The sequence below is a fragment of the Oryzias latipes genome, chromosome 6 (assembly GCF_053564925.1).
Source record: "Oryzias latipes strain Hd-rR chromosome 6, Olatipes_Hd-rR_3.1".
Lineage (NCBI taxonomy): Eukaryota > Metazoa > Chordata > Actinopteri > Beloniformes > Adrianichthyidae > Oryzias > Oryzias latipes.
In genome coordinates, this window is record NC_136242.1 from 8,261,953 (window position 1) to 8,284,883 (window position 22,931).

The 22,931-nt window shown below is 43.8% G+C and overlaps 2 protein-coding genes across 4 annotated transcripts in view; one reads left to right on the top strand and one right to left on the bottom strand.

Annotated features, from left to right (window-relative positions):
- LOC105354174 (uncharacterized) overlaps nucleotides 1–2,155 on the bottom strand; it is a 34,246-nt gene extending 32,091 nt beyond the window's left edge. Inside the window, exon 1 of the mRNA XM_078948361.1 lies at nucleotides 2,017–2,155. The gene's annotated coding sequence lies outside the window, so the exon portion shown is untranslated. The remainder of the gene's footprint in view (nucleotides 1–2,016) is intronic.
- On the top strand, nucleotides 1,239–22,323 carry rfwd3 (ring finger and WD repeat domain 3). Of its 3 annotated transcripts, none has more exons than XM_078948356.1 (13): nucleotides 1,239–1,531; nucleotides 11,412–11,684; nucleotides 13,228–13,478; nucleotides 13,572–13,627; nucleotides 13,824–14,006; nucleotides 14,092–14,183; nucleotides 14,581–14,695; nucleotides 15,797–16,040; nucleotides 16,169–16,319; nucleotides 18,214–18,390; nucleotides 18,476–18,690; nucleotides 20,069–20,283; nucleotides 21,392–22,323. In XM_078948356.1, the coding sequence occupies exons 2-13, from the start codon at nucleotides 11,419–11,421 to the stop codon at nucleotides 21,533–21,535; spliced, it is 2,109 nt and encodes a 702-aa protein (XP_078804482.1). In that variant the 5' UTR covers nucleotides 1,239–1,531; nucleotides 11,412–11,418; the 3' UTR covers nucleotides 21,536–22,323. The 3 variants fall into 3 exon arrangements, with proteins under 3 accessions (XP_078804482.1, XP_078804483.1, XP_020559427.1); XM_078948357.1 differs by having other exon boundaries at nucleotides 1,378–1,531; nucleotides 13,148–13,478; XM_020703768.3 differs by lacking the exon at nucleotides 1,239–1,531 and adding an exon at nucleotides 2,028–2,166.
- The last annotated feature ends 608 nt before the right edge of the window (nucleotides 22,324–22,931 follow it).

A 22,931-nucleotide genomic window follows, 5' to 3' on the forward strand; every position in this document is an offset into this window, starting at 1 on the left:
TCTGGGTGTGTGAATGAAAAGGAAAATAAAGTAGTGGTCTTCTATACCCAAATGTGTCTCTGAGCTCCTTATTTTACAGATGAAACTCCGCTTTACCGACACCGAACCCCGGAAAGGCGGCTCCACTGACAAAATCTGATTTTGAGTTGCCATCGTTTTTTAAACCTATCCGGAAATAAAGCTTCACAAAAGGCTCCACATATTTCATCTTCAAGCAACACTCCAAAAAAAAGGAAAACTTTGGTGTTTTTTCCTCGTTAATTTATGACTTTTTATCTCGTAAATTTACGAGATAAGAACTCATAAATTTACGAGAATTTTTCTAAATTTACGACTTAAGATCTCGTAGTTTAACAGTTGTGACTTTTTTCTTGTAAATTTACGACTTAAAAGTCATATTTAAAAGAAACTGATTGAAAACTCCGTCGTAAAGAGGTTTTTAAAGCAAATGAAATATATTTCATAATTTAATGGCTAATTTAAAATCTGTGTGCAGGTTTTCCACAATGTCATGATCTTTTCATTTATTTATGGGAGATTTATTCGTTGATTGTACAAGTTCATATTAATTTTTTTTAATTTTGAACAACTTGGGGCTCCTTAGTCACAGGGCTAACTGTAAGGGCAGAGAAAAGGCTGCCGATGATGAGGCGAGCCTCGCCAGCAGGGGGCAGACGTGAGCTGCCAGATGCTTTGTAGCTACACTGGTGCAATCTTTCTCCAGCACAGCATAGACTCACTAAACTAAAGGAAAATAAGGAAGACTTTTCAAACAGACCATAGAGCTTTTTGTGGAGAAGGATCGGTGCTTGTACTCAAAAAGTAAGGCCAAACATGGTTTTCAATTTTGTTTTGTTTTTTAAATAACATGGGAGTAAGTGGGGGGAAAAATTAAGTATTTGAAAACTAAATTTTAGGCCTAAAATAATTATTTTTATGATCATTTTCACAGACAACATTTGATAACTGATTAAAGCACCAGAAACTGAAGTTGGAAAAATACCAGAAATAGTCACTGAGGGTCAAAATGAAATGTATGCTGAGCACATCTGTCTCTACTTTGATTTGTTTACAGTATATATGAATAATTTATACACAAGAAGAGTTTTCAACCCATTTCTATTAAAATATATATCTCTGTAGGACAAATGTGTTCTTGTGTGTATCGTATAAGCTGTTTACTGCTGTTGGATGAATGGTGAAATGTTCAGTTCTGTCAATTGTAAATCTGACTCCAGAGGAGTCGGGGCCTCACCGCACGTCTCAGTGTTGTGTGTTTGTGTGTTGTGGTAACCTTTTTTGGGGGGAGTGGGGAGTCATGCAAACAACTAACGATCTTCGTCGGTCACGTGACCGTGAGATGGGCGGGCAGAGCGTGCTGTAGCCGGGAGATTCGACTCCACACGGCGGCCACTACAGTCCGAGCTTTTACTCAGCGAACTGCTCAATCATCTCGGCCTTTACCGGACCACCATGACGGCGCTCCGTGTGCTCCTTGGAAGAGGGACCGGCAGCCGCTGAACGCGCACAGGTTGGTGGCTTAACTTCCGGAGGTTTAGCCGTCAAGTTAACCGCCGCCGACTCGTTAGCTGCTAATAAGCTAACGGATTGAAATGTAACCGCGATGTGGGCGCCTCCTTGACCTGGAACCATTGGTGTCCGCATGCAGCTCTGACTAAAAACTCTGGAATCAAATATATCCGGTGTTTTTGGTGGGGGTCTGTGGCATTTTCGTAGTTAACCGTTCAGAGCTAACGGAGACCTTCGATCGGGTTTATGGAATGTGTTAGCTCGGTTATCTGTCCTCCCCCGGTTACTATTAGTTTTCACTCGGAGAAGCCGAAGCGAGAAACAAACAAACAAAAAAAGATGAAGCGGAAGCGCCCGGTGAACTGTTTCCGTTAGAGGCCTGTGCGACCTCGGTCTGGAGTATATGCTTAGCCGAACCGCGGCGCTCGTGTGCGGAATGGATCGACCGAAGCTGCCGTAAACACGAGCAGACTGACGGACACTCACGCTCTGGGGATCGGCAGGTTACAGTTGCTGGTCGGATTGCCTTGTCGGAGGTTTTTGACCCCCAACAAATGTCATGACGTCCATCAGGAGTCTTTCAGCTGCCTGGAGAGGGCATTGTCTCACTGCTGTGCTGTTTGTGTGCAGAGGAAGGTGAAGTATATCGAGAAGATGAACTCGAATAACAGCAGCATTACCTCAGAAGAAAATGACTCATAAAGCAGTAGTTAACAGTAGTCCAAAGAAACAGTAGACCAAAGAAAAATTCACCTGAACCTAGATATAGGTCCTTACAAAATCTTCTTTTTGGAGCTTTTAAGTGTATTATTGATTGATTTCATTTATTGATTTATTTCAAAGCATTGATTTGATTTGATTTATTGATTATAATTAGGGCAGCACGATATGAGGAAAACTTGCGATATTAGTGATCAATATTGCGATGACGATATAACTTGCGATAAATGAACAAATAGCAAAAACAACAAAAACATTACCATTTTACTGCTAATGTTTAAGTTAAATAAGAGTCAAAGTACCTTATATTATTCTCCAAATGACCCTCGCGATGACGATAAATTTGCGATTAATTGTGCAGGCCTAATTATAATGTTTATTCCTCTCAAAGAAAAACCATAAAGTAGTCCGCCCTCCAGGTCAACACTATTGACAGTAAATGAGAACTGCACGAAACAATCCTTCTCCTCCCTCACATTCCAAACAGGAAGTACCCAAAAAGCTGAAGGCCTTCTAACATGCTCATTCCTGATTGGAGAGAGTGGTTGCCATTGAACAGTTGGACGAACCAATCACGGCTTACCGATGACGCCTGGTTCCAACATGGTGGCGACTAAATTTACTTCATTTGGTTACAACCGGAAGCAAGGCATTTTCTATGGCGGTGTTTTTCAACCTTCTTTGAGCCACAGCACACTTTAACTTTGTCAGAAAATCCCGCAGCACACCAGCATCCAAAAAAAAAGGAGAAACTCATAGTCTGTATTGATCTACAGCCCCTCTGCAATCTCACATGCATTTTTGTGATAATTGTGGCAGAAAAAGCTGGAAGTTGCAGCTGTTTTTTTCTAAAAGATGTAATAAAAGTTAAGTTAGAAGGTTTAAAAACTGTTTGTGTGTTCGTTGTGGTTTCAAGACGTTAAGAGGAGAGGCTCATTGTGCGCTGAGACGCTGTCACTTTAACCAAATGCATCATGGGAGATGTAGTGCAAACAGCCGCTGAACGCAAACAGATTCGCGTCTCTGAGCTTCATTGTTTTGTTCACTTGTTCCATGGTCCGATACCGGATTCTGTGGAAAGCTACACCACTAAAGACGAGCTTTAGCTGGTATTTTTGTTGGAACTGAGAGACTTTATGAGCAGAATCGGAACAAGGAAGTGAAGACTTTAACCACTTCTGATTGGTCAGACTGATGACGTGTGATTAAGCCTCCAAGAATGATTGGTGGAGAAAGGGGCGGGACTTTTCAGAAAACAGAGCTGAAGCTGAGCTTCCCACGGCACACCTGACCATCTCCCATGGCACACTGGTTGAAAAACACTGATCTATGGGTTAGGGTTAGGTATTATACAGTCAGTGGCTAACACACGAACACTTTCTCCGTGGAGCTGGTGGGGATCGGCAAAAACTCTTTCCTTTATATGCTCAATATGCACAGCCATTTTTGGAAACATTTGGATTTTGTTTGTTTTCATGGGCGAAACACCACACGCTGCTGATGCTGACTCTAGGATGACATCATGAAATGGGCGGCACCCACAAGGAGAGATAGGCGGAGCTTCAGAGATCGAGTCATTTTGCTTCCGGGTTGGAAAATATGGAAGCATTTGTGTCTCATAATTCAAAATAAGTCATTACCAGAAATGCTTTTTAATTCTCACAATGAAGCTGCGTTTGTTGTCGTAAAACTTAAATTAAAAATCAATCATCCAAAATGCCTTTTCATTTTCTCCTTCAACACCGCTCTTTCTGTGACATAATTAACGCGATAATGCAAAGAGAGGATTGCCTTTTTCGTTTTCACATCCACCCGCAAAAACTGTCGCATAAATCATTTCCAGTCAGCATTTCCAGGGGGAGGCGGGGCGATGTCTTCTTCTTCTTCTGTCACTACCGCACGTGTTGGCTGCTGGAAAAAGAGGGACAAAGCAAGAGTAGAAGAATGTGGACCAAGAGATTGTCAAAAGCTGGCAAATTTAGCATGGTGACATCTGTGCTAGAGCTGTTGAGGGAGGCTGCAGCTATCCTTCAACAACAGGAGACAATCTTCTAAATGTGCTTTTATTATTGCTATGATTATTATTAAGGGCCTGTCTGCTCATAGTTTTTTTTAATCCGTGTAGCCAGTGCTTTATTCTTGGCTGAACGGACCCGGAAGATGGGTTAGGATGAGGCCAATACATGCTAACAACATTTAGATTGGATGTAGTTGTAAAGTCCGTCGGGGCAATGCCGCAATGTGCATCTTGGATGTAAATATGTGGGAATAAGAACTCAGAATAATAAATTCAAATTCAACTTTATTTATATAGCAGGGGTTGACATAGCCCAGAAATTTGCACTGGCCCACAGGGCCAGTAGTTTTTGAAACTTACTGGCCCTGCCTGAAAGTTACTGGCCCGACACCGCGCATAGCGGGACCCGCCGCTCCGCAGGTGCTTGCAACTTTAGGGGGGTCTGTGGGCATGCCCCCCCGGAAACTTTTAATATGGTGCAATTTGGTGCATTCTGGTGACACTTATTTATACACTTTTCAATGACTAAAAATAGAGCATATCAAACTTAAATCTGCTCTAGTCTGTTTCAGATGTTTTGAAGAGAGCACTGCAGTGTAGTAGGTAACACTAGTTCAGAAGTTTTCATGCTGCTTCTAACGGCAAATATCGCAATAAATCATAAACCTTAAATGTGTTAAAACAATCTAATGGCAGCTTGAACCATTTAACGAATCAAATAAATCCCTTAATGCATTTGACCAATCGGATGGACGCCTTCACATTGTTGACCAATCAGATGGAGCCATGTTATGTTAGATGTTTGTAACCTATGTCAACGTGGCTCATTTGGAGTATAATTTTTAAACTGGGAATGGTTATTTGGTTATTTTGCTGTTTGTTTATATACCGCAAATTATATCGTTATCGCAATTTTAATCTCTGATATCGCATATCGCGAGTTTTCCTCATATTGTGCAGGTCTAACTGAGATCATTCAGCTAACTAGAAATACTTACTGCTTACAGTGTTGTAAAGAAAAACTAAATTAAGTAGTTTAACATTCTACTGCATTTGAGTCTGAGATTCAGGTATTTGGAGTTGCCTTTGATTCTTTGACATTCAGCTTAAAGCTTAGTGGATACAGTTTCATCTTCAATGCATTCATTAAATATCTTGCTGTCCATACTACTAATTATACCCATTACTCCATCTAACATATTCCTATCTATTCCTGCCATGTCTTCCACATCTCTGACATGCTTCAGTCTCTCTTCAGTGACGGTGTCGGATTTATAATCAAATGTAATAATAACCCACTGGCTTGTGCCTTCGTTGTTGCTGTTTAACATTGTTTTGTATTGAATTGTTACATTCAATAAAGTTTGAAAAAAAAGTAGTGAGCGCGTGCCGCGTGGTGCTCGGCAGTGAAAGCCGCGCGCGCGCAGGCGGGAGAGAAGGAGAAGTGATCAAAGGTTTCCCATAGAAACCCTTGAAGTCTGAACACAGGACTAGCAGAAAAACTAAATTATGAAGACGAGGTAAATCTACGCGTTTTCGCAAAATTTACTTTATTGAAAAAGGTGAAGAATATATAAACCGTTAAATATTTTAGTGGCCCGAGCGGACAAGTGAAAAGTAAAGTCTTGTGGTCCGCACTGCTCGAAAAACAGGACCGGGCCAGCGGACAAATGGCTATGTCGAGCCCTGTATAGTGCTTTTCATGCTTCATAGCATCTCAAAGTGCTTACCAAAGGAAAAAAAAATAAAAATAAAACAAATAAGATAAAAATATATATATATTAGTTAAAATAATAAACAAAGTAAAAAGAATGTAATAATAATAAGAAAAATAAATAAAGAAAAATAAATGCAAATAATAATAAAATAAATGAATTAATAAAAACACACAAAAACCCAACACATACACATCCCTCCTTTAAAATAAAAACAAATAAAATTAGCTGTTAAAATTTTATAAAATCAAATAAAAACATGTGGACAAGTAAAAACTATGTAAAAGCTTTACTAAAAAGATGTGTCTTAAGTTTTTTCTTAAAAACCTCCACAGTGGCTGAAGCCCTCACGTCCTCAGGCAGGCTGTTCCACAGGCGAGGTCCACAGTGTTGAAAAGAGGCCTCGCCGTGGGTTTTAGTTCTGACCTTTGGGACCACTAGCAGACCTGCACCTGTGGACCTGAGGGCTCTGGGAGGGTCATAGACTAAAAGTAAATCTGATAAAAATGAGGGTCCAGTTCCATGTAAACTTTTATAAACTAATAAAAGAACCTTAAAATCGATCCTAAAGCTGACAGGGAGCCAGTGCAAAGACTTCAAAATTGGAGTAATGTGCTCCTTCTTTCTGGTCCTGGTTAAAAGGCGTGCAGCTGAGTTTTGAACAAGCTGCAGCCGGTTTACAGTATTTCTCTCAGCACCAGAAAGAAGAGCATTACAATAGTCTATCCTAGATGTTATAAAAGCATGGATTAATATTTCAGCACTGGCTTGTGAGAGAAAGGGTGTCACTCGGGCAATATTTCTAAGATGATAAAATGCAGTCTTTGTAACTTGGTTTGCGTGTGCTTCAAAGTTAAGATCTGCATCTAAAATCACACCGAGGTTTTTTACTTTATTGCACACATTCAGATTAAAAGTTGATAAATAGGATTGGACCCTTTCTCTCTCAGCTTCAGGACCAACAATTAAAATGTCAGTTTTGTCTTGATTGAGCTTTAAGAAGTTCTCTCCCATCCATGTTTCAATATCTAAAACATAACTTAAAAGGTCATCAATGGGTCCCATGTCATCAGGAGACACAGCCACATATAACTGGGTGTCATCAGCATAACTATGAAAGTTTATGCCATGTCTCCTGATGACATCACCTAGCGGTAGCATGTAGAGGTTAAAAAGTGTGGGGCCAAGGACCGAACCTTGTGGCACACCACATGTCAGTCCGTGCCTCCCAGATGATGCATCATTTACACTGACAATAAAATCTCTTCCTGTGAGGTAGGACTCAAACCAGCTGTACACAGTTCCAGTGATCCCAACCATGTCATGCAGTCTGTTTAGAAGAATGGAGTGGTCAACTGTGTCGAAGGCTGCACTCAGGTCCAGCAATACTAAAACAGATGTTTTCTTTTCATCAAAATTGGACCTGAGATCATTTATAACCTTGACCAGCGCCGTCTCTGTGGAGTGATGTGATCTAAAACCAGACTGAAATTTTTCTAAAATATTATTTTTATTAATAAAATCATTTAGTTGGATAAAAACTAGTTTTTCTAAAATCTTACTTAAAAATGGCAGGTTTGACACTGGCCGGTAATTATCTAGATCTGAAACATCTAAACCGCTCTTCTTCAGAGTGGGTCTCACTATAGCAGTCTTTAAGGATGTGGGAAAGATCCCAGTCTAAAGAGAGCGATTGACGATGTTCAGGAGTTCCTCCTCACAGGATAAAGACACAGACTTAAAAAGAGAGGTGGGGATGGGATCCAGAGAACAGGTTTTACTCTTAAGTTGGGAAATCACTTTACGAAGCTTTGCAGCATCAATCAAGACAAAACTCTCTAGTGTGTTCTTAAAAGGCAAACAAAATGCATCAGACTGAACTGTTAGTGGTCGTTGGGTGATATTAAATCTAATGTTATTTATCTTATCAGTGAAGTGGACTGCAAACTCCTCACATTTTAAACTGCTAAGAGTAGAATATGGGCTGGAAGAGATCGGATTGATTAGTCTGTCAATGGTGGAAAAAAGAATCTTTGGATTAGAAATATTGTCAGCTATTAATTTTGAATAGTATTCCTGCTTTGCATGTTTAATAAATTTGTTGTATTGGGTTAGTTTTTCCTTAAAGATTTGGTAATGAATTGTTAGTTTTGTTTTGCGCCAATTTCGTTCAGCAACCCTACAGATTTTCTTAAGTCTCTTGGTTTCCTCTGTTCTCCAAGGAGGGGGTGCTTTGGCTTTGACCGTTTTTATTTTTAAGGGAGCGACTTTGTCCATTATTGATATGAGCTTGTTGTTGAAGTTTTGGACAGATATATCAACAGACAAACTTAGTGTGTTTGGTTGGCTGTGTTCCAGATGTGAGGTGAAATTTGCAGCCACTTCAGGGTGTAGACAACGCGTTCTAACAGTTCTCTTTGGAAGTCTTTGGGTGACAGAGCCTTTGATAGTAAAAAACACACACGAGTGGTCTGAAATACCAACATCCACAACAGAGGTCACATTGGCCATCAGGCCATGAGTGATTAAAAGATCCAGTGTGTGACCCCTGTTGTGGGTGGGAACACTGACATGCTGAGTAAAATCCATTGTTGCTAAAGTGTTTAAAAACTCTTGGACATATGGGTCCGATGGGTTGTCCACATGCAGGTTAAAATCACCCAAAATAATTATTCTACTAAAATCTAAGTGTATAATTGAAAGCAGCTCTGCAAAGTCAGAATTAAAAGATGAGTTACACTTTGGGGGTCTATACACTATCAAAAACAACACAGTGGGATTATTAAAAACAATGGCCTGGTATTCAAAAGATGTATATTCATGAAACAATTTGTCTGTAAAACTGATAAAAGCAGACAGGATAGCAGCAGTTCCCCCACCCCTACCCTGTTTTCTGTCTTTGCTTGTGAAGTAAAAAAGGGGTGGAGTCGCTTCAGACAGTGAACCAGTAGAACCACAATTCCAAGTCTCTGTTAAAAACAGGCCATTTAGGTTATGATCTAAAATTAAGTTGTGGATAAGAAATGATTTGTTTGATAGTGAGCGTACATTTAAAAGTGCCAGATTCAATTGAAGCATATTATTGTTTTCAGGTTCATGAAGGGTATTCAAATTTTGGATATGGATTGCTTTTAGGTTTTTATAATTCCTGTTAGAAGTTTTTAATTGAGTTGTAGATCGGTTTGTTATTATAGTTTGTATGGGAAGCGTGGCAGGTGTTATTGGGGGTTTGGATAATAACCCATGAAGGGGGCCTAGGGGAAGAACAGAGATTTGGTGTGACCCGGGTTCAGGTTCTGGAGAAGTTAAGGAAGCTGGCAGTCAATCCTCTTTAAAACAATGAACAGTATGTGTGCTACCAAGTAGACTAGGGTGAAGTCCATCTGGTCTGTAAAAAGAGGGGCGATTCCAGAAAAGGTTAAAATTGTCAATAAAACCAAACCTGTGCGTATGGGAGGTGGACAGCAGCCAGGAGTGGAGGGAGAGGATCCTGCTAAAACGTGTAGATCCTCTAGTAAGTGTGGGAATAGGTCCGGAAATAAAAACATATTTCCCAGTATTGGATAAAAGAGTAAAAAGTTCCCTAAATTCCCTTTTTGTGATTTCGGATTGTTGAAGTGTTGTCTCATTGGTTCCAATGTGAACTATAATCCGAATGACACTGGTTGGGAGGGAAAGCAGAACCTCAGGAAGCTCTTGAAGAAGATCCTTCACCTTGGCCCCAGGGAAGCATCTGGTAATGGCATTGATGTACCTTATATTCCTGATTATAGAGTCACCAACAATTAGGGTGGTTGGGGGGAATAGTGGTTGGGGCTGAGAGGAACAAGCCTCAGCCGGAGCAGTCACTCCCTCCTGGTCCTTTGCTTTTGCTCCTGGGGCTGGGGGCACAGTTCCGGGTTGGACCAATGGTGGCTGGTCCCGGAGGCCAACAGACCGCCTGGCCACCGCATCCTGAAGGAGCTTGATCCTCCGGTGGGCAGGGGCAGTGTCACCACTTGATGTCTGGGATGTTTTTGTGGATTGTTCCCTCATCCTGGCACTGTAAGAGGTGGATGGAGCAGCTATCTTTGCCCCCCCATTATCATTGCTCCCTGCACCATTAGGGGGGGCCGACGTCAGTACCAACGTAGTGGGAGATGGATCATGTTGCACACCAGGCCCCCCAGGAGTATAGATGGCCGCCTCGTCTTCCGCCAGCACATCAAACTGGTTGGACAGTGCAAGATGGGGAGGCGATGTCTGCCTTATCTGGGCTCTCCTTGTGCCTCTGACAACCACTTCAGTCCAGGATGGATGATTCCTTGGTGTGGAGCAGGAAAAAGGCCGAGCACATTCTGTAGAGTCCATAGGAAGAGTGTCCTGGGCAGCCGACAGTTCAAGGATCACTCTCGACTGTTTGGAAGCTACTCCAAAAGCGCTTTCAAGGAGTGTTTCCTTTACTTTTAGCTCTGCTGTTAGTTTATGTATTTGTTCCTTTAGCTTTGCAATAGTTTGGTTTGTTTGGTCACAGATGCAATTTAAGCTAGCCATCTCACCATTCACAGAAAGCTTTTCCAGCATGGTTGCTCCGCTGTGTTAAGGAAGCCCCGCCGGGCTTCAGTCAACGTCGCGTAAGCCTCTGGTGAACGCCGCTCCGGCCTCTGGTAAACACCACGTCGGCCTCTGGTTAACGCCGCGCCGGGCTCCGGCGAACGCCGCGCCGGGCTCCAGTGAACGCCACGCCGGGTTTCAGTCAACGCCGTGCCGGCCTTTGGTTAACGCCGCGCCGGGCTAATGGGACCTTCCAGCCGTTGTCTCTGCCGTCGTGCCCCTGCCGGCTTGAATAAACTCCAGCAGCTTCTGTGTAGCAGGGGGTATAGCAGGGGTCGTTTCCCAGGGGCTGATGCATCAGTATGGAGCAGAGCAGGAAGCAGATTGGTTATTATTTAATTTAAAAATTGTTCTTTAGTGTGTCAAAGGTGATATGTTATCATTTACATGGATATAGTTCAGTCTGAAAGGCTTTGGAAAAGCGGGACATAGGCCCTTTAAAGCATCCACTTCTTCACATGCTGTCTTAAAATTTTAAATATTGCTGGAAGAACGTTGTATAATTTCTGCGGGTTGAACAGTCGACGCTGAGCTTTGTTACAGAACGATAATGATAATTACTTTTCATGCAAATCATCCTGCATCTGTAGATTCAATGGTGCAAAAGTTATTAGATATGATTTTTAGCAGAGTAAAAGTTTTTAAAGCTAAGTAAGTTACCTGTAAAATGATGGTGCAGTGAAATGAATCTACCCTTTTGTTAAAGGGTGTACTGTAAAAATGTAGTCCCATTCTTATCCCGTTTTCACATGGAGTTGCCTTCACTGCTCTCCTGGTTTGGCTGTGGGGATCCGAGTTTCACGGGCGTGTCTGACGGCTTTCTCCTCCGCTTCCAGAGAGCAGATGGAGGCCATGGAGGTGGACTCTGCTGTGGATGTGCTAGCTGAAGGGCTGGAAATTGCTCCCCCGCCTGAAGAGTTCATTGAATCTCGCAGCATCTCAGACTCTGGTAGCAGCACAGAAGTGGACGAAGATGACGAAGAAGAGCAAAGAGCAGCTCAAACGCCTGTGAGGCTACCTTCCACCTGGGCGTTCAGCCAGAGGGCCGTGGGTGGAGCGGCTGTCGCACCTCCAGCCAGTCAGGGGGCGCCGATTCAGAGGAGGCTAAGGTACTCGCAGCTTCACAGATGAGGGTTTGGGGGCAAATCAAAGAGAGGTAAACGGATCAAATCTGTCCTACCTCCTTTTTTGCATTTTAGTAATCCAACTTTATTTTATTTATATAAACTTTATTGAGCATAAACACATTTACAGAACATGTATAAAGTGCCCTTAGGTAATAAATTAAAGGTAATAAATTAATAGTATTTTTGTGTATTTAATATCAAAGCTGAGATATGTAATTTTATGTTCAAAGTTTATGTTCAATAAATTCCAGTGGGTTCCAGGGCTAAGAAGAAATACAGAATGAGAGAAAAGGTGGAGTATAGATTCAAGGGAGTTTTTGCAAAAACTCCAGTTATTATCAAAATCAGGTAAAGTGGCAATGCACATATTTGTTGGATAAATATTATTTAAGTTATATTTTATTATTAACGCAGAACCTTTAAGGTAATTACCACGCTTCATTCCAATAATATCGGTTAAGATATTATTCCAGTAAATGACACCTTTAAGCATGGTGTTTTTTCCACACATAGTGTTACGTATGTGTTTAGTTTGCATTTTTTATTTAAGATATCAATGCCAATAATTGCCTTGGGAGGCTGTATTTTATTTGTAACTTGATACGTCATATAGGAGGCCATTAGGTGAAGTAGACCTGATGGGAAGGCTTTCATAACACTACACTACTCATTTTTTAATTAAAAAGGTTATGTTTTGGTCTTGAAGGTAGTCCTTTGGTTATGGTAATACCTAAATATGTAACTACATCTTTCAAGACTCGACTCAATTCACAGCTTCATGATCAACATAAGTGACGTGTGTAGCTGGACTACAAACGCTCATGGATGAGCTACAGAACACGCATACAGCCGCAGCACCTGCAGCTTCAGAGTCGCATGTGGCTCTTTTAGCCCTCCATTTTGGTTCTTGGTTAAAGACAATAAATGTCTTTTATTTAATTATTCAGAAATGTGAATTATTTTTATCATGGCGGCCGATGCAATAGCATAACTACGTGTCAGTGTCTAATTTTTCTAAAGGGTGAAGTGAGACTTTGGGCTCCTCCTGTGGTCTGTGAGACATCAGCCCGCATGGCTCTTTAGGTGTTGAAGGTTGCAGATCCTGGCCTAAGCTAAACAGATTATCCTGGAAACTGAACTTTTAGCCGATTTCACTCAGAAAGATCGTCCAGTGTGAATTTTAGGAAAGAGTTGTAGGGCTGAGCTGGATCAAGAGAAGGTGGTGCTCAACTCAAAGCAGCAGTCCTTTACATTGAATTAAAAGGAAACAGTAGTCTTCCAAAGAGCAAATGACTCGTTTGTGAGCTGGAACATGAGTAAAATTGAATTTAAATGGATGAAATCAGACACAAAAAGTAGCGATTGATTTGGGAATTCTTTTTTCCTCAAAATATCCAAAGAAATGAGTTGAACACTTGGCTTTTTTCCCCTCTTGGTCTACATAGAGGTGCAGATGAAGTGTAACTGGTTGAATGTGTCACCACCCGCCTCTGGGATAGACAGCGTTGTGGCGTCTGTGCTGCAGGCAGGGCCTCCGCGTGCATTATCCCAGCCAGACTGCAGGCCCCTCCAGGGGCTTCCCAGACTTCCATCTGCGAGCGCCAGCGGCCAGCATGGCGGAGCCGGAGTCCGGCAGCACCACCGAGGTCAGCGAGTCTGAGGAGGACGAGGAAAGGCGAGGAGAGGAGTCGACATCCAATGCTGCTCAGGATGTGGAACCTGGTGGTTCTGCTTCTACCCCTCAGCAGGCAGAGCCACAGGAGGCCAGTGCGTCCAGTGAGTGGCATCAAAACTGAAGCTGGGATCTTCCCCTCCTGTTGTCAGAAGCATGCTAATGCTGTGAAATACCCTCTCTGTCTCTTTGCACAGTCTCTGCCACAGTCGTTGACAGTGAAAGAACCGAGGGGACCGTTCAGGACTGCCGGGTAATCCTATTCTTGCATGTCTGCCTCACTGTTGCCTTCATGGCAGTGATCTCCATTTTTATTTTTAAAGTCAGAAGCATTAACACACAGTTCATGCAGGCCTCAGAGTTCGTCGTGTGTGTGTCAGATTAAAATTGCTGAAAAACACAGCAGTGGATCATATTCCCCCCCGAACTGTCATTGTGTCTTCTTCTAGACGTCCCAGGTCCAGTCATCCAGTCCTGAGGAGAATGAAGGCGACACGTGCACCATTTGCTTCGAGTCCTGGACGACGGCGGGCGAGCACAGACTGTCTGCTCTGCGCTGCGGACATCTCTTTGGCTACACCTGCATCCACCGCTGGCTGAAAGCTCAGGGATCTGCTGCCAAATGCCCACAGGTCAGAAACCCCGCAGAAACCCAGAGTGTCGTGGAAAGATTGAACCTGTTTCTATGGTAAACATGTGTTCCCTGTGTGATTTCAGTGCAACAAGAAGGCAAAGCGGTCAGACATTGTGCTGCTGTACGCACCAAAACTGAGAGCCCTGGATAACTCGGAGCAGGAGAGCCTAAAAAAGTTAGCTGTCTACATTTTTTTATTCCCAAACACAGTAGGCCTGCTGCTCTGGCATGAAGCAAAGCTGCATCTAAAGAACTGATCTGAAGGAGGAGTTCACAATCAGACCGTCTTTCAAAGCAAAAGGATTTTCTCTAAGAGCCAGAATTTAAACTGGACTCTGAAATGCAAATGGATTAGATCAACCAAAAGCAGTTGGATTTTCAGTTTTCTGTCAACAGAGGTGAAGCAGAAAACTGCCAGAAACTGTAATAGATGAGAAACTCATGATTGCTAAGCTTCTACAAGAACGCATGGCCTGATTATAAAGTAGAGTCTACTGAAGTGACTGAAAGCATAACATCCATCAGAGCTGTATCTGAGACTTGGCTCATGTTGTGTGTTTGTGTCTGTGCAGGTCTCTGGAGCAGGAACAGTCTCTGAGGAGGAAGGCAGAGCTGGAGTCTGCTCAGTACAAGCTCAAGCTGCAGGTGGTCACCACCAAGTATGGCCATGCACAGCAGGAGCTGCAGGTATCAGTCTGCTGCTCTCACCAGCAAGTTTCCTCTGACGTCCTCTTCCATGGTTGTGCTGAAGAGCCGCTTAAGTCAATGTAGAAACGAGCGCAGACACAGTCAGTCATTGCTGCTGCTGTTTGTTTCAAAGTGACCCCCGGGGGTGTATAAATCCCACGCCCCTTAATGAGGCGAAATGCTGCGGTGCAGCAAAGGGGGGTTGCTTGTTGTCAGAACCGGAGGCAGAAGAACGCTGGGGGCTGACGTCGCTGACATAGTGCTGTTGCATTGGCCGCTGGGTGAAAGCTGGATGCTTTTAAACCTCCACGTTTTTCAAGGAGAAGGTCAGGACAAAGCTGCAGGGACCTGATGGTCAGGACGAAAGAAAACCTGGAACCTCTGGATCAGAACAAGTCTGTTTGTGTGAGACACGGGGGGAAAACTGATGCTTAGAGACGGACATGTAGGCTGCCCAGAAGGAGACAGATTTTATTATTCTTGATCTTTTCCTTTCTTCTTAAATGGCTAAACTGCCACAGTTTTCTGATGTTGTAAACGTTCCAGAAGAAGCGTTACAGCAGAACACAAAAGGTGGGCTGAAAGAGGGAGTGTGTTGGTTCTGTTCCCCCGCCTTCCTCGGACTCTTCAGAGCAGGGCTGCTCATCCCTGGTCCTGGAGATCTACCCCCCTGCCTGTTTTCCAGCTCTCCCTGCACTGCTTGCTGCTGATTACCTGGACCAGGTGTGTTCAGTCAATCAGAATGAGGAGACGTCTGATTGAGCTCATCAGCAGCTAGTAGGACTTGGAGACTGGAAAACAGTCAGGGGGGTAGATCTCCAGGACCAGGAATGAGCGGCCCTGCTATAGAGTCATCCGTCTTTAGAGATCTGATGCTAGCGCCTATGGTCCGTCGGCTGCAGACGGAACCTGAAGAACATGGTTTTGTAACCTCCTGCAGTATTTGTTGTGAAGAACAAGGGCCGTGCTCCTCCTCAGTGGGGATGAAGGCTCTTTTCAGCTCATCAGACAGAAAACTTTGAGTGATTTTAGAGCCTGGATTTTTCATTTCTCTGTGGATTTAAGAAACAGAGTTTTTAAGGTTCCTTCTCTTTTGTGTAGGAGTTGAGAGCCTTGATAGCCCAGACTGGCAGGAGCTCTGCTCCCTCCTCGACCTCCTCTTCTTCATCAGCCTCCCTCCCCTTCAGTCTGTCCCAGAGGGTGGATGGTTCCAGGGCAGCTCAGTATAGCTTCTCCAAGGCGGTGCTGGTGTCTCAGGCGGGTGGCTGCAGGGTTCTGGCCTACTGTGACCCGCTGAGCTGCCTGCTGGCCTCACAGCCCTCCCCCCACTCCACTCTGGTGCCTGGTGAGATTGCCCCCTTGTTCCTGAAAACCCCCAGATGTTGCTAAGTCTGTCCCACAGGCAGAAGTTTTGTGTTTGTTTGTATGGAACTTGTTCAGAGGATCCAGACTAAGCGGTGACCGTGTGTGCAGGCTGTGGGGTGAAGAAGCTGAGTGTGGTGAACATGAAGACCAGCCAGTACGTTCCCATCCACAGCAAGCAGATCCGGGGTCTGTCCTTCAACACGCGCAACGACAGCCTGCTGCTGTCGGCGGCGCTGGACAACACCATCAAACTGACCAGGTACCACAATCACCCGTTTGTGTTGGACTTACTGTACGACCACCGTCGTCTGATGCCGTGTTTTTCAACCAGTGTGCCGCAGCACACTAGTGTGCCGTGGGAAATGTTAGCTTTACTGGTTTAACATCAAATGTTGGCATTTCAGCACATGGAAAAGCAACTTTCCATCTGTCTAATTGGAGATTATACCATAGATCAGAGGACGCCGACCTGGGGCACACGTGCGCAGCACGGGGAGGGAAAGACGTGGCACGCGGGGCGTGGCAACAAAATGCACTTGATCTGTTTTTATCTTTCAGATTTGAAGCAGAAAAATCAGGTTTGGGGTTTGAGTGATGGTCTTTTCTCACAATGATCTTTTTGTCCCCTCTATGGCGTCACAAGGACACGGTCCAACCATGCAGTGCTGTCACTGTGACCCCGCCCACCTAGAGCTACAAATACTGCCTTCATGAACAGACCATATAAATGGATGCGCTTCATAGGAACTAAAATGAAATGAAGACGTATTAATGATTCTGTATTTTTGAAACCGCTGCCAGTAAAATAAGTGGGAGCGTAAAACAAGCGTCTGTGGATGGAACATGAACGCATGCGTGAGTGTGAAAGTGGAGCCACCAGCTGTTTATGACCGCACAGCTGGTTTATGGCGTCACAGCGGCTGATAGCTTTGAAGTTATAAGTTCAGTTTATTGAATAATAACCAAGCATGGTCAGATCAAAGTCAGACTTCCTGTCTGTTCTGCCAAATGTCAACATGAAATGTGGAGACGTTTTCAAATGAAAACTACAGCTGATCTCCTCCATTTACTGAGGGGGGGGGGGGGGGGGGGGACACTGTCCAATTGTGAAAATTGTATGTCATAATAACCATCAAACTAACCAAAACGTAAAAACATTTCATTTTACTTACAATAAAGGCCCCATCACAAAATGAGCTCGCATGAAGTTACTTAGCTTTAGTCTCATAACGGAACAAAAGATGAATAAACCAAATTATGCCTATTTTGTTCATGTTCATGGTGGTAAAGTTCTTGGAAATATTGATGGTATTTTGTTCTAAAGAACCCAGTCCTGTTCCTTAAGTTCTGACATAACACAAATGCAGTACTTTTGGTTTCAAACATAGTTGTAATACTATTTCAACTTTGACCTATTTTCCTTGTGCAACATTGAAAGCACTTTTGGAGTTGATGCCAAAATGTGGTTATAAAAGCATTTTGACCTGCTGTTTGTGAATTCAACAGCATTTCACATCTATTGGAAACATGTCTTTGTATGGGAGTTCACATTGTAGTTGGTGATGTTGTTCTAAACGCTGCTGACCTCTGCTCCAGATGAACTCTCCACCATGCAGTCACACGCACACTCAGTAGTTTGTTCCACGTCACATTTATGGCCTTCATAGGGAGAAGAGCCAAAGCTGGAGTCTGAAGTCTGCTTCCAGTTCATACATGACAAAGTACAGTGCAGGGGAGGAGCACAGAGCAGTGTCAGCGCCGACGGGCTAACCTGCACTTGTTGCAGGTTGCTGCACCAAGGTCTTCATCAGATGAAGCACTGGTGATGCAAATGCAGGTCCAGCTGCTCCATTCAGTTTTCAGACTCTCAGACTCCTCCTAATGCATAAACATGCTTAAGAGTAGTTCTAATACTGCCTGTAAATGGGTTTTAGGGGTCTGTTTGTGACATTCTTAACAGGAAAAGCAGTGGTTGACCTGGACTCATTCTTATTGAAACATTCCTTTGACAACAGAGTAGAGACGATGGTTAAAGTTGGCGCAGGTCTGCTGCCGTTTGAGCTGCGACATGTGCGACAGTACGCGTTTGAACCCAGCAGCTGGGAAGAACAGACGTGCAGACTGTTTTCCTCACAAGTTGGCGTGTTCTGCAGTTTGCTGACCAACACGGTGGTTCAGACCTACAACGCGGGGAAGCCTGTGTGGAGCTGCTGCTGGTGTTTGGACAACAGTAACTACATTTACGCTGGCCTGAGCAACGGCTCTGTGCTCCTTTATGACACCAGGGACACCAGCACCCACGTCCAGGAGCTGCTGCCGGCGTGCTCGAGGTACCGTCGCTCTCCTCGCCCGTTTGCATTCAGGGGGCTGGCCGTTTCCAGGTACCGCCTGACCTTTGCACTCTGACATTTCCAGGTGTCCCGTGGCTTCTCTGTGCTATGTCCCAAGAGCGGCATCCACCTCGTTCCCCTGTGGCGGGCTGATCGCTGGTTCTTTGGAGGGCGGGTGTTTCTGGGAGCAGGTGAATGAGGCCACCTACAGGCCACATGTTCTCCCGCTGGAAAACGCCGGCTGCATCGACATCCAAGTGGAAGCTGAGAGCAGACACTGTCTCGTCACATACAGGCCAGGTGAGACCCCACACTGTCATATGCTGTGGGACCCCCCCCAGTGGCAGAAGCTCAACAGAGAAGCTGTGAAACACAAGTCACGAGTGTCTGACAGCAAGTGCTCTGACTAGTAAAGCCCCACCCACAGCCATGTTAGACCTTCCATAGCTGATACTGGCATTTTGACTTTGCTCATCAGAATGACTGAAAAGTTTACCTCAAACATTGAAAGTTTCAGAGGCAGAGCAATAAGCAGACAGCTCTGTCTGTGCTGCTCTAAGGAACTCAACCACCAAGCGGTCGGTATAGAACCAAACAGGCCTTAACCTCATTAACAGAAGCCAAAACAATTTTTCCCACACACAGATTTTCTTTGGATTTTTTTGTGATACATTCCTTTAGCTCCCTTTTCAATACACATTAACAAATCTTTGTTAATGTACACAAATTCAATGCTGGCACTCATTTTGTGTAACTTCTTACCGTTTTCCTAAAACATAATGCAGATTAGAGGCTGTGTTCCTCAGCTTTATGCTGATATGTTTACACACAATTTTTGTACGCACTTTTCATAAATTCTTTATTACAGTTTATATTTGTAGACTTGTAAATGTAAGGCTTAATGGCCGGCGAAGTGTGCATTATCACTTTTTAACGCACTTCGTGGAAGCTTGAGGATGGTTGCTTCTGCGAAGTGCGTTAAAAAGTGATAAGGCATATTTCAAAGGCCATCAACCCGCTTATACCATGGTCACTTACGAAAGAAATAAATAGTAACCAGTTTTTAGTACTTCATTCTTGAAGCCGGCGCAGTGATACAAAACATTTAAGCTAGGTGACCGGAACTTCTTTTTTCACCGTGTGGTTATCCTGTGGTATATCACTTTTTAACGAACACCCAGCAGCAAATCTATCGATCGATCTATGTATTTTCTCGACAGATCAGCACCAAATTTTAAGCGATACTTCCTGAAAAAGTGATGAACGGGATCAGCAGGTTTCCTCTTTGACTCATTTCTCTCCAAAAAAACTTCCCAAATACATTTAATCGTTTGGGTTTTGTTTAGCTTTTAAGCTGCTAGCTTAGCGGTTCGAGCAGCTGCTTAAAGTCAGGACAGACGGGTAGTTTTTCAAAATAAAACTACCTTCAGTACCAGAAAATTAAAAAAATGTAAATAATCACAGTGTATGGCCGGTACTAAGGGAGGCCCGGGGATTTGGGATCCCTGATCTAACGCAACAAATTCAAATTAATAGATTAGTCATCCACCCCTAATTTGGGGTAAACAGCAGCTTCTACTGTGAAAATCCCTGACGTCTCCTCTCATGAGGTTCCTGATGACTCTGGGGGGTCTGTGCAGCAGAGAACTGTTTTACCTGACCGTGCTCTTTGCTGCAGGACGCTCCAACCCTTTTCTGCGCTGTGTGCTGATGTCTCTGACGCGAAGCCCTCAGCAGGACAGCAGCCAGCTGCCCAGCTGCTCCTGCTCCCCAGTGCAGACGTTCAGCGGGGGCTCATCCTGCAAGCTGCTCACCAAAAACGCTGTCTTCAAGAGTCCAGCTGGAAGCGGGACGCTGGTCTGTGCTGGAGACGAGGCCTCCAACTCCACCATGGTACGTCCCGTCTGTGGCCTCGTGACCTGCAGTGTGAAGTTCAGGTTCCTGAACGGGACGAGTCTGTGATTCCCCACACAGAGGGGGTCATTTGTTCGGGACGTTTTTACGCTCTTCAGTGAAAGCTCTGCTTCTTTCTGTCAGCAATGTTAGCATCTTTAACACTTCAGATCATCGTTCACACAGTGGAATCTCAAAAAGTTGGACTCTCAGGACAAATCCAAATTCCTACCCTACGGCTTCTCCCTACCCGCTACATGTAGCCCTCCAAACGGAGAGTTTTAGAAAGAACTCAGACGTCCCTCCCACTCGATGACGTCATCAATAATCGCCGCTCAGTGGCGTTAGCGCGGAGCTGCGGGCGCTCAGAAAAGACGTAACACAATCAGTTTATATCTTTGAAAAATCATGCAAAAACAAAAAGTCAGGACTTATATTTGCCTCTCTTCACACCCCCATGAAGAAATGCATTTCTACAGCGCGACACGCAACAGCCATTCAAAAAATGCCCCTGCAACTGGAGGGAGGGGGAGAAGCCGGGGGGGGGGGGGGGGGGGGGGGGGTAAGAGAACAAATCAGATTGGGCCTTAGTCTGAATTACAAAACACAGCGAAGTAACTGTGATTTATTTGTTAATTTAAGAAAATCATTCATTTGGATTTCTTATTACTATTATTAATCCTCTTCTGGTTAGTCATACTTCTGCATGTTTGATCAGCTTCAGCTGCCATCATTTATTCGTTTCTATTTTCTTCTGACTGCAGTGCTGTCTTCAAACGTTAAACTAATAATTAAAATCTAACTTCTATCGGCCCAAAATGAGACTGTAGAACAGAAAAGAAATGTGATTCAAAAACTACAAGGAACACGAAGTGACTGAAATGTTCGTATGTAATACAGCTTTTTCAAAAGGTTTTCTGCCAACTGTCAGCCTGCTCTTTGACATTCCTGTCCTGCTGCACTGTACGCTGAAAACATGTTAGACTTTTTGAAAAAGCTGCAAAGGTGACGTCTGCTTTTAAAGAGTCATCCCTGTGCAGGCAGAGGGGGCACAGAGGTGGTCTGCAGAGTCCTGACACCAAGCTTTTGTTGCTGTTGTCATTCTCAGATCTGGGATGCCGGCTCTGGCTCTTTGCTTCAGAAACTTCCAGCCGACCTGCCGGTGCTTGACATAAACCCCTTCTATGTCAACGGAGAGCATTTTCTGGCCACTCTTACAGAAAAGATGCTCAAACTGTACAAGTGGGAGTGAAGAGAGGCTGAGGAGGAGGCAAAGTGTGCTACAGAGCATCACTTTGGTCTCCGTCTGCTTCAGTTTCCCTCCAGAGGCTCATAAGTGGCCTAAAATCTGAAGATTAAACAGTCACGACTCTCGCAGCACTTCAGAGTCGTACTTCATGAAGGTCATCGATCGTTGCCTCTGTGATTCTTGTCCTAACCAGCTGGTTAGTTGGTTCTGGGGAGAATTCTGCTGATCTCAGCTGTTTGGCTCGTTTGTTGGTAAAAAGCCTCAAGTATTTGTTGCAGTCAAGTTTGAGAATCATCAATACTTTCCTCACCAAAGTTCATTTCCAAACACTGTCTGGGTCCACCGCTCTGCCTCAATCCAACAAGCATTTCATAGTGAGGATGCTCCGCCTTTGACCTTTCGGAGCACCTGAGAGGCTCCGCCCGCTGGTGTGGCTGTTCCTGACACGGTGGGTTCAGCCGCAGACGTGCGCTCACCCGTGAACCCTCATCATGCTTTTGCTAAAGACTGTCTTTTTAAAGAAGTGAACTAGAAGGAAATAATCCGTATAATGCTTCAGTCTTCATTTTAAACAGTCTGGCATTGAACCAACCGGATGTTCAAATGTTCTTCATCATCTTCATTTCTTTCCTCCTCACTTACTCCAGCTGGACCTTCAAGTGCCAAAGCAGTAAATGTCTCTGGTTATTTTTAATAAAGTTGTATATATGTATATTTCTTACCTAAAGTTTGTGTACAACTTCAAATTTAATAAAAACTGATTTTTTTTTAACTTTCTTTTTGTTTAAAAAGTGAGGCGTGACTCGTTGCTTCCTCTTCAGTTGTTGGTTTGACCTAAAGGTGCTTCTTTCAGTTTCTGCTTTCATTTTAAGACGTGTTTGTTTTACGCTTTCAATGATTTTGTAGGGTTCAGAGGACGGCTGCTCTCCCTGATGCTCGGTTGATGAAGATCAGCGACTTTACTGAACGCTGCTTTTGTGAATGTCACGTTTAAGTCAAACAGCAGGTGCTGGCGGGTTTCTGGAGACCTGCCTGCAGTAAACTGAAACTTTTAAAGTAATTCTGGTACATTAAAGACAGACCTGTGGATGCTGGTCATCGGCTATAACCCAACCAAAGAATAAAACCCCAACAAGCAGGACATTTAAAACGGCTACAGAATAGTATAATGATGCATAGTTCCATGGACAGACAGCTATGTTCATTATGTAGGGGTTTTATGAACAACCTCTGCTCTCTGAACCGATGCACGATTCACTATGAAAGCTGAGTGATTCACAAGTTGGTGTCTACAAAACCCAATTTACAGCTCAATTCCAATCCCTTTTTTTTCACCTTTTTGGGTATATTTTGAAAAAGTGTCTATATGCTTTTATTATATTTTGGCGTTTAATCTGTT

Coding starts and splice junctions, on each gene's coding strand:
- rfwd3 (XM_020703768.3), top strand. CDS start 2,090: ATGACGTCCATCAGGAGTCTTTCAGCTGCCTGGAGAGGGCATTGTCTC. Junction 13,628..13,823: donor GGACCGTTCAGGACTGCCGG/GTAATCCTATTC, acceptor GTCTTCTTCTAG/ACGTCCCAGGTCCAGTCATC. Junction 18,391..18,475: donor CTGCTGCCGGCGTGCTCGAG/GTACCGTCGCTC, acceptor TGACATTTCCAG/GTGTCCCGTGGCTTCTCTGT.